The following is an 11,057-nucleotide window of genomic DNA, read 5'->3' as shown; positions in this document are numbered from 1 at the left end:
TGATCCTGTAAAAGAATGAATACATATTGTTTAGAAATGGACTGTGATTGCTGCATTTCTGTTATTCTTATTTGTTCCAGATGCTCCCAAGAACACTGCATCATTAGCCAGTCCCACTTGTGATCCAGTGGAGGGCAGTTCAGTGACTCTGACCTGCAGCAGTGATGCCAACCCACCCGTGGAGATCTACACCTGGTATAAGACGTTTGGAGCAGCGGCCTCAGTATTAAACTCAGAGCAGGTTTACACCATTCCCCAAGTCAGCTCTGAACACACTGGTTATTACTTCTGTGAGGCCAAGAACAAATATGGTGCCTGTAGTTCTTCTGGCGTTTACCTGGATGTTCAGTGTAAGTATCTCATTGACTGCCTGTTCTAACACTGGCTTGCAGTTATTCATTATCACTGAAGGAATTATTTTCATTTAGAGCTCTTCGATCCAGTGAAAAAAAAAAAAAATATTGTTTAGAAATGGACTGTGAATGCTACATTTCTGTTATTCTTATTTGTTTTAGATGCTCCCAAGAACACTGCAGCATCAGTCAGTCCCTCTGGTCATCCAGTGGAGGGCGCTTCAGTGAATCTGACCTGCAGCAGTGATGCCAACCCACCAGTGCAGAGATACACCTGGTTTAACACCAATGGATCAATAGTGTCAAAACTAAAAGGAGGAAAGTATTACAACATCAGGAAAGTCAGCTCTCAACACACTGGTTATTACTACTGTGAGGCCAAGAACAAATACGGTGCCTGTAATTCTACTGGTGTTCACCTAGATGTTCAGTGTAAGTATCTAATTGACTGCATGTTCCAACGCTGGCTTACTATCACTGAAGGACTTATTTTTTTCATTTAGCGCTCTTTGATCCTGTAAAAATACATGAATAAATAAATAAATATTGTTTAGAAATGGATAATGAGTGCTGCATTTATGTCATTCTTAATTGTTATAGATGCACCCAAGAACACGTCAGTATTAGTCAGTCCATCTGGTCTTTTAATGGAGGGAAGTTCAGTGAATCTGACCTGCAGCAGTGATGCCAACCCACCCGTGCAGAACTACACCTGGTTTAAGAGACAAGGAAGTGCGACATCAACCATAGCAACAAGACCTTTTCACAGCATCAGAAGCATCAGCTACAAGCAGACGGGATCTTACTACTGTCAGGCGAAGAACAGCCACGGTGTGAACGACTCTACAGTGATTGACCTGGATGTTCATTGTGAGTACTGAGTGTAATGATCCAATTGATAAAATTACTTTGCTTCACCTGGCTGAGTGACAGGTAAATATAACAACATGCAACATTCACTGATACTGGTAGTGTGGTATGTGTGATCCTTCTCCATAGATCATGGACTAGCAAAAAAAAGTCTTTTGATTCATTTTAAGAGTTTAAGTTTGCCTAAAGTACAGTCACATCCTTGTCCAGGAAAAAAAAGAAAGATTTTGAAGGCCCATACTTTTACCCACTGTCTCTTGTACGTACTTTAACACAATGCCAGTTTTAACCGAATGTTGTTTTGGCATCTGGATGTTACATTTGTTGATGTAGAACATAGTATGTATTAGGGGTGTGAATCTCATGAAAAAAAACATCCGATTCGTATCTCGATACATGGGCACGATACGACACAAGAAAAGATGCATGTTGATAAAAACCATTCAGTGCGATTCGATGCGATGCAGTTCAATAATTGAAAACACTGCGTTTTGAGGAAACAATGGACCTCATTCTCGAACATTTTCTTACGTGTCTTCTTAAATATCTTCTTACAAACTTTGAAAGACCAACCTAAGAAAAGATTTCCCCCGAATTCATGAACACCTGGAAATGTGTTCTTAAACCGCCAAAGTGTTCTTAGCTGTGCACTGAATCCTAAATTGAACGCACTTCGTCGTGCACCTGAACTTGCATACAGAAACGCCCCGCCAGCTCCTTAAGGGCATGCAATTGCAATGTGTGCACACTCCACAGGCAACGCGAAAGCAACTTTAGACTGATCAAAATCATCGAAAGCGAGCACTGGTAAACGCAGACCTAATTTCACCGGTGCAAAGGTAGAGGTACTGTTGCAGAATGTAGATGTGTCCATTCTATTCCACTATGGCTATATCCACGTGATTGAGTTTAGTGCTTATTTATTTATTCACTGCCATTTGCAGTGTTCGTGTAGTGCTTTTATTTATGTTATGCCTCGGTCTCGGAATCATGACTATAAATGTTAAACATAATTGTTAATGATACAAATATTCTCCTATTTATTATTATTATAATTATTTAAATCCGAGGATGTCTGTAGAATTGATGTGAACGCAATGAACAACGATTTCTCTTCCTTGGCTGAAGTAGCTAGCATAGCATTGGCCATCGAAATGAATGGGAGTTGTAATGTGTCATTCTCTCCAGGTCTATATATTACCTCCATGTACCTCAGGGCGTTATTTGTGAGATTACAGCCTGGTTGGCTCATGCTATGCGGTCATTGTTCTGACCAGGTCAGCGAGTGAGTGTTTTGCGTAGCAAACTTAACGGAGGGACAAACGCTTGTGAACTGGTTCATAACTTTGAAATCGGGGCAACGACCGTTTCATGTCATTTTAATACCGATACGGGACTTCACGCATCGATGTAGTCGTATCTTACAAGCAAAAAACGGATATCGATACGTATCGTTTATTTTTTACACCCCTAGTATATATGCATGTAAATAATATCCCTACCCTGATATTAAAAATGAATCATGCATACGAACATCTCACTTTATAAACAGATGCCCCAAGGAACACCTTAGTAACCGTAAGTCCATCTGATGAGGTGTTTGAGGGCGGTTCAGTGACTCTGACCTGCAGCAGTGATGCCAACCCGCCGGTGGAGATCTACACCTGGTTTAAGGTGAACGAGTCCTCTCCAGTAGGATCGGGACAGAACCAGCGGATCGCCAACGTCAGCTCGGATCATTCAGGCTGGTACTACTGTGAGGCACGGAACGCACACGGGAACACCAGATCCGCTGAGGTTCACCTGGAGGTTCGCCGTGAGTACCGTCTCATGTCATGATCCTGTCACTGAAGTACTAGGGCAACTGACAGAGCAAGGTCAAACCAAGGTCACTGGTTATATACAGTATACCTATACACCTATATACAGTATACATATATATATATATATATACTGTATGTGTTTGTACAGTACATCGCTTTGGTTTTAAGTTTCTTCTAACTAAATACATGTAAATTATAGAGTAGATTGCCTGGGGAATCATCATGCAGCCATCCTAATTTCTTAGGTGGAGTCCAGACCAAAGCTTGTAACAGGAATCTCAGGACATTTTAGATACCATTTCCAATACCACCAAGAAATACAAAAAGAACAATGTCACACTGACCTTTTCTTTGCACCCTGGTATTTGTAGTCTTCATAGTGTGTAAGTATGTCACTCTGAAACCCCAATGACTGTAATATGAAGACTCATGTTGTGCATTTCCTCTTCTTTGCAGTCTTTCTCTGGCCTAGAGTGTTCTATATTGTTGCCGTGGGAACAGTGCCGTTCATAGCGCTTATGCTGGTCATATGTATCATATACAGAGGGTGAGAGAGAGGAAGTTTATGTTTTACTAGCGTAGCATCTAGTTTTACTAGCAAAGCATCTTGTAGATGTACAGATTTCAAATGTCTAGTCAAATAATGAATTGCATGTGTCCACAGCACTAGTGTACAGACTTTACTCTTTGTTCCTATCATTAGTGTTATACAGTATATGCACTATTTCACATAGCGTCTATTTTATCATTGAAGGATCGAGAAATGCTCAACACATGTTCATCCACAGGTGAGTGAGTGTTGAGGTTGTATTGAGTGATCACTACCCACGAGTTTCCTCATAATTTTTTCTATAAATTCGGCATTTCGATTAAAAACACGTGAAACATGTTTCACTTCCTGGTGTCCCGCAGGATGCCCCTGATCATGTGTATGACGATGTCACTGCCTTCCTCAATCCGGTGACCTCCCCAACCCCACAGGATGCGGCCAATAATGATTGTGTCAACGTCAACCCGGTGACCTCTGACCCTGCTCCGAGAGTGGACTCAGGCGGCCCAGATGACCTCCATTACGCCAGCGTTCGGTTCAAGAGCTCCAGAGGACAGGAGGGGCCCCTCTACTCCACCGTCCAGAAGCCGAAACTCCGCACACAGCAGCAGGAGATGATGGAGGAGGTGGAGGAGATGAAGGAGGTGGAGTACGCAGCAGTCAATTTCTCAAGACCCGACACTGCCACCAAGTGAGTATAATTGGTCATTACAAATACAATACACCATTCATCCTTTATCCTTTATTCATATGTCACTGCAGTTGTGCTCAATGTGGAGTGGTGTTGTCTGTCATTCTGCACTATTCCCACCCATGTCATGTGACAGTGTTGTGCTCAGTGTGGAGTGGTGTTGTCTGTCATCCTCCACTATTCCCACCCATGTCATGTGACAGTGTTGTGCTCAGTGTGGAGTGGTGTTGTCTGTCATTCTGCACTATTCCCACCCATGTCATGTGACAAGTGTTGTGCTCAGTAGTGGAGTGGTGTTGTCTGTCATTCTCTACAGAGATGCCCAAGACACTGTGATCTACAGCAAGGTCCGCAAACCCAAGCCATTCACTTATACACCATGAGCTCAGACAGACCACGGCATGCTTCACCCTATTGGACGACACATCACCTGCTCCACCCTATTGGACGACACACCACCTGCTCCACCCTATTGGATGACACATATGGCATGCTTCACCCTATTGGACGAAACATCACCTGCTCCACCCTATTGGATGACACATATGGCATACTGCACCCTATTGGATGAAACACGGCATGCTTCACCCTATTGGACGACACATCACCTGCTCCACCCTATTGGATGAAACACGGCATGCTCCACCCTATTGGATGAAACACGGCATGCTTCACCCTATTGGACGACACATCACCTGCTGCACCCTATTGGATGACACACATCACCTGCTGCACCCTATTGGATGACACATATGGCATGCTCCACCCTATTGGATGACACACATCACCTGCTCCACCCTATTGGATGACACATATGGCATGCTTCACCCTATTGGATGACACATATGGCATGCTCCACCCTATTGGATGACACACATCACCTGCTCCACCCTATTGGATGACACATATGGCATGCTTCACCCTATTGGACGACACATCACCTGCTCCACCCTATTGGACGACACAACACGGTATGCTTCACCCTATTGGACGACACAACACGGTATGCTTCACCCTATTGGATGACACATATGGCATGCTTCACCCTATTGGATGAAACATATGGCATGCTCCAGCCTATTGTGAGGCGACAGTGGTACAGGAGGTAAAGAAGTCGTTTAGTAATCAGAAGGTTGCTAGTTCGATTCCCTGTCGAAGTGTCCTCGAGCAAGACACTGAACCCCTAATTGCTCCTGATGTGCAGTGTGCCATCAGTGTAAATGTAAAATGTGTATACATTGTAAGTCGCACATATGTAAGTCGCTTTGGATAAAAGCGTCTGCTAAATGACTAAATGTATTGGATGACGGTGTGCTGTGTGGAGCTCCAACCGTCTGATGGCATCTGTTGGGGAGTGTGGATATGAGGGTCTCCTCTGATTGGATAGGGTTAGCTGATAGGGAGATGCTGTTTCATTCATTTGGCGTCGATTAGGTGTGGACTGTAATCACTTCGATCTGTTTATGTTGCTGTAAATCCTTTCCCTATTTTCACACACACACACACACACACACAAATAATACAATGGATCATTTCATTAGTGTTGTGTCACCCATAGATGATGTGAATAACCATTCTGTGTGATGTGAGTGTTTTCCACAGCATCACAGTGTTACTGCAGTCCTGGTTAACTGGACACTCAGACTGTTATAATGCTTTATAATGTTTCATTACTCCAGTGTTTCTGCATCACAGTGTTACACACACACACACGCACAAACACACACAAACACACACTCACACATGCACACACACACTCACACTCACACACACACAAACACACACACACACAAACACACACACACATGCGCGCACAAACACACACAAACACACACACACACACACACACACACACACACACACATCACAGTGTTTCTGCATCACTGTGTTACTGCAGTCCTGATTCACTGGACACTCAGACTGTTATAATGATTTACAGTGTTTTATAATGTTTCATTACTCCAGTGTTTCTTCATCACAGTGTTACTGCAGTCCTGATTCACTGGACACGCAGACTGTTATAATGATTTATAGTGTTTTATAATGTTTCATTACTTCAGTGTTACTGCCTCACAGTGTTACTGCAGTCCTGATTCACTGGACACTCAGACTGTTATAATGCTATATAATGTTTCATTATTCCAGTGTTAATGCATCACAGTGTTACTGCACTCCTGGTTAACTGGACACTCAGACTGTTATAATGATTTACAGTGTTTTATAATGTTTCATTACTTCAGTGTTTCCTCATCAGAGTGTTACTGCAGTCCTGCTTCACTGGACACTCAGACTGTTATAATGCTTTATAATGTTTTATAATGTTTCATTACTCCAGTGTCTCCTCTTCTGTATTCTCACTAACAGTGTGGTGATCTGTTATGTGTTATATCCTCTGTTGGGCAAAATTGTCTTTTTTTTAATACATGTAAATATGGTGAATAAAGCATTTGATAGACAGCTGTGTCTTTGGTGTTACAGCTTGAGTGGGTATTCTTGCTGCCTATGAAAAATTAAAAGGCCACTGTGAAATATCTGTCTATAGAGGGCAAAGGTGTCTCTCCGTCCAACACCTTAGGACAGCAGACACTTGCAAGAGAGAGAGAGAGGCCTACTTGCAAGAGAGAGAGGGATAGAGAGAGAGATGAAGTGAGAGAGAGGCCTACTTGCAAGAGAGAGAGGGATAGAGAGAGAGAGAAGCCTACTTGCAAGAGAGAGAGGAAGCGAGAGAGAGATATAGAGGCCTACTTGCAAGAGAGAAAGCGAGAGAGAGAGAGAGAAATAGAGAGGCCTACAGAGAGAGAGAGAGAGACAGAGAGAGACAGGGAGGAGAGAGAGAGGGCTAAGGTGTCTCTCTATCCAACACCTTAGGACAGCAGACACTTGCAAGAGAGAGAGAGAGGCCTACTTGCAAGAGAGAGAGGGATAGAGAGAGAGAGAAGCCTACTTGCAAGATAGAGAGGGATAGAGAGAGAGATGAAGTGAGAGAAAGGCCCACTTGCAAGATAGAGAGGGATAGAGAGAGAGAGAGAGAGAGAAGCCTACTTGCAAGATAGAGAGGAAGCGAGAGAGAGATAGAGGCCTACTTGCAAGAGAGAGAGAGAGAGAGAAATAGAGAAATAGAGAGGCCTACTTTTAAGACAGACAGAGAGAGATAGGGGGAGAGAGAGAGGGGGGAGGAGAGAGAGACCTAGAGGCCTACTTGCAAGACAGAGAGAGAGATAGAGAGAGAAAGAAAGAGATAGAGGGGGAGGCCTACTTGCAAGAGAGAGAGAGGGAGAGAGAGAGAGAGAAAAGCCTACTTGCAAGAGAGACAGGTTATAAAGAGGCCTTCGTCTTCTCAGCATTTGCTCTCAGAAGATACACATTTACACAAGCGAGGTCGTCTTTTAGTTCTCGCCATTGCTTAGCCTGTAACGGTGAGGCTTCTTCACACCACCGGTGGCTGGCGCACTCTTGCGTGCAGCCTTAGTAGCGAGCTGCTTCCTTGGGGCTTTGCCACCGGTGTATTTACGGGCGGTTTGCTTAGTTCTCGCCATTGCTGGGTATGGAGTTGAATGAATACTTTCGCGGGGACATGGACTTTTTAAAGCCTCCAACAGCAGCCTTCCCACCAATACGTCGACATTTTAACCCCCACTGATTGAACGAAAGCTCTACTTCCGGATAGTGCCTGAAATTCGAACTGGCGCGCAAACCTGTGTCCATTGCGTTGAATACAAATCTGCTTTTGAAATTGAAATGTAGCCTATATACAATATACACATAATCACATGTAGTCTTCACTTCGTGTTATAAGGCAGGTATGGTGGTGTGCAGTCCCATAGGGCTGACTTTGGCTTTCTCAATACAAAAATAAATACGACTACAGTGAAGTCTTGTGATTGGAGTCAAAATGAGAATTAGAAACAATGACAGAGATAATTGTACACGGGTTGCCCAAAACCTCGCATGCGGGACAAACGTAGAGCTACACTTAGAAATTAGTAATACTACTTATGATACAGTAATATGCCCGTACACACTAAACCATACAAATTCAACAAGAGGCGTTTAAAATGATCGCCTAAATGAATCACGCTTAGAGACGTATGTATCAATTAAACAATGTGAAGTTAGGGAAAGCCTGTATTTCAGTTTAATTGATTCAATATCAATTTGCCTGAAACATTTGAACAATAATGAGTCACGTTTTAATCGAACACAGTACAGAGGATTAAATCGATATTCATTTATTCGTACAGCTAGTTTTGGATGGGACAAGGCACACATGTTTTGACTTTGGAATGATCTCGAAGGCTGCATATAAGCTTTTAACAGGCTTTTAAGGCGGCTCTTAAACGAGCCTAGCGTGAATACATTTGGAAAGTCAGATTTATTTTGACTTCTCGGTCTTCTTGGGCAACAGCACGGCCTGGATGTTAGGCAGCACACCACCCTGTGCGATTGTCACTGCGCCGAGCAGTTTGTTCAACTCCTCGTCGTTACGCACAGCCAGCTGCAGATGACGGGGAATGATGCGAGTCTTCTTATTGTCACGGGCAGCGTTACCAGCCAACTCGAGGATCTCAGCAGTCAAGTACTCGAGCACAGCAGCCAGATAAACTGGAGCCCCAGCACCAACACGCTCGGCATAGTTGCCCTTGCGCAGCAGCCTGTGCACACGGCCGACAGGGAACTGGAGACCAGCCCTGGACGAACGAGTTTTAGCCTTGGCTCTGGCCTTTCCACCGGTTTTGCCTCTACCACTCATTTTCAGTGTTTCACGTTTTTATGTCACTACTTTAACTCAAGTCCGAAGAAAGCGTCTAAACCCGCTAACAGAAGGGGAGTGTTGTTATACAGCACGCCATCTCGATTCCCTTTGGCTGATGTGAAGATAGAAAAAGCCAATCAAAGCTCACAGGATTTCACGTCACCACGCACGACGTATCTGCTGTTTTATTCATCACTTTCCCGCGTCCGTCACGATTTTCAAAATCTAATGAAACGGAAAATGTTGGTAATAGCAGGCATGGATCATTTCTTTTTTTTCTACCGTCTGTTATACATTTGACTCAGATTGGTATCTCGTCTTTTTTATTTCACTTTGATTGAGATATTAAATGTTTTTGTTATTTCTAGACGTCCCCTTATGGTGGAACAATGAAGACATGTCTCATTGTTTAGCTGCACTATGGACTGTCATTCATTGTTTAAAGACCTGCAATTGAATTTAAATAAAAATTAACCTCTGCATACCAACAATAAGAATCATGCGGGAGAGTACTGGGAAGCGCTGTATTGGTTTTAGATGAGATTGTTGCTTAATCCCTTGAACTCACTTTCTTGCCAGGCAAATCTTCAGTTCAATATTCGTGGTGGTATCAGCCTACACCGGCACAGACATAGGCATGCACATATACATGGAGACCATTGTAAGCTTCGATACATGATTTAGTCAAACCTGTAATGTCTATCCGTGGATCTAAAGGACGCTGTTGCGCCAGTTCGTCCACAGCACTATTACCGACTCAAAGGACATCCACGATCACATAGCCGAAGACTTTCCTTGCCATTAGTATTCTGACTTGATTTTTCGATCAACGAGGGGTGTGGTTGCTACACAAAAACAATTGATCATCAACCACAAATGTATAAAGTATACACGTGTTTGAAGTACCTAATTAGCTACGTTTGCAGTTATTATTTGGACTAAGCTTTTGGTGAAATGACTGGGTGGCTCTTAAAAGAGCCTTTGTTTACAAATCATGAAGGCTTGAAGCTTAATCGCAGTTTACCTCTGCTTAGGGGCAGCCCTCTTGGGTTTAGCCGTCTCAGGCTTCGCTACTGCTTTGGGCTTCGCTGCTGCTGCTTTAGGCTTTACAGCCTTTGCAGCCTTGGCCTTCTTCGGGCTCTTGGCTGCCTTCTTGGGAGCTGCGGGCTTGATAGCCTTCTTGGGACTTTTTGTGGCCTTCTTAAGAGTGGCTGGCTTCTTGGCTTTCTTAGGAGACTTCTTAGCCACCGCTGGTTTCTTTACTGCAGCAGGCTTCTTTGCTGCCGGTTTCTTCGCTTTAGGGGCGGCTTTCTTCTCAGCCTTCTTCTGTGCCTCTGCTTGTGTCTTGTTCAGCTTGAAGGAGCCAGTCGCACCAGTGCCTTTAGTTTGAACCAGTGTGCCCTTAGCAACTAGACTCTTGATGGCCACCTTGACCCGAGCATTTTTCTTTTCTACGTCGTATCCGCCAGCAGCCAGAGCTTTCTTCAGAGCTGCAAGAGAAACTCCTTTCTTCTCCTTGGAAGCAGAAATAGCTTTCACGATTAGCTCGCCGACACTTGGTCCTGTTTGCTTTGGCCTAACAGCCTTCTTCTTCGTGGCTTTGGCGGGAGGAGGAGCTGGTGCGACTTCTGCCATTGTGATTTGCTGTCTACTGGTCAGAGAGCAAGAGAGCTAGAGAACAGTACAAGCTGAGAATGCAGCGGGCTGGTATTAAAGTCGACATGAGAACCGTTCAGACTCAACTCCGAGAGCTGCGCAAGCTTCGCCTCTGCAAAACGTATACTTGTGCTTTCTCCTCTCGCATAGAGAGAAAAACAACTGTGATGAAAGCGCAATTACAACAAAATAAGGAGCCAGATTAAAATAATTAAGTCTGTACTTTCCTGTAAAGTAATCAGGGATTGTAATTTCCGAGTATTCATGGTGCAACAGTTAGACAAACCTATAGTCATCGAGCGATTGAGGTTATCGACGGTTAATTCGTGGACACAACATCACTATTAAATGCATACAATTG

General features: G+C 43.8%; 3 protein-coding genes and 1 long non-coding RNA gene across 4 annotated transcripts; 2 read left to right on the top strand and 2 right to left on the bottom strand.

Annotated features, from left to right (window-relative positions):
- Positions 1-2,771: 2,771 nt before the first annotated feature.
- On the top strand, positions 2,772-3,086 carry LOC116219075 (B-cell receptor CD22-like; the record flags this gene model as incomplete). The annotated part of the gene is made up of 1 exon (XM_031562000.2): positions 2,772-3,086. A coding segment is annotated over one exon (291 nt), but the record flags the coding sequence as incomplete, so codon positions are not given.
- Positions 3,087-3,706: 620 nt separating this feature from the next.
- LOC116219301 lies at positions 3,707-4,779 on the top strand. The gene is made up of 3 exons (XR_004163144.2): positions 3,707-3,834; positions 3,959-4,287; positions 4,604-4,779. It is a non-coding gene; the product is annotated as an uncharacterized LOC116219301 (long non-coding RNA).
- Positions 4,780-8,397: 3,618 nt separating this feature from the next.
- Positions 8,398-9,160, bottom strand: LOC105910313 (histone H2A). Its single transcript, XM_012839022.3, has one exon. The coding sequence runs from the start codon at positions 9,035-9,037 to the stop codon at positions 8,660-8,662; it is 378 nt and encodes a 125-aa protein (XP_012694476.2). The 5' UTR covers positions 9,038-9,160; the 3' UTR covers positions 8,398-8,659.
- Positions 9,161-10,000: 840 nt separating this feature from the next.
- Positions 10,001-10,734, bottom strand: LOC116219259 (histone H1-like). The gene has a single exon (XM_031562447.2). It carries the CDS (start codon positions 10,673-10,675, stop codon positions 10,061-10,063), a length of 615 nt encoding a protein of 204 aa, XP_031418307.1. The 5' UTR covers positions 10,676-10,734; the 3' UTR covers positions 10,001-10,060.
- Positions 10,735-11,057: the final 323 nt, after the last annotated feature.

The sequence above is a fragment of the Clupea harengus genome, chromosome 24 (assembly GCF_900700415.2).
Source record: "Clupea harengus chromosome 24, Ch_v2.0.2, whole genome shotgun sequence".
NCBI lineage: Eukaryota > Metazoa > Chordata > Actinopteri > Clupeiformes > Clupeidae > Clupea > Clupea harengus.
This window is presented reverse-complemented; position numbering and strand designations above follow the sequence as displayed.

Coding starts and splice junctions, on each gene's coding strand:
- LOC105910313 (XM_012839022.3), bottom strand. CDS start 9,037: ATGAGTGGTAGAGGCAAAACCGGTGGAAAGGCCAGAGCCAAGGCTAAA.
- LOC116219259 (XM_031562447.2), bottom strand. CDS start 10,675: ATGGCAGAAGTCGCACCAGCTCCTCCTCCCGCCAAAGCCACGAAGAAG.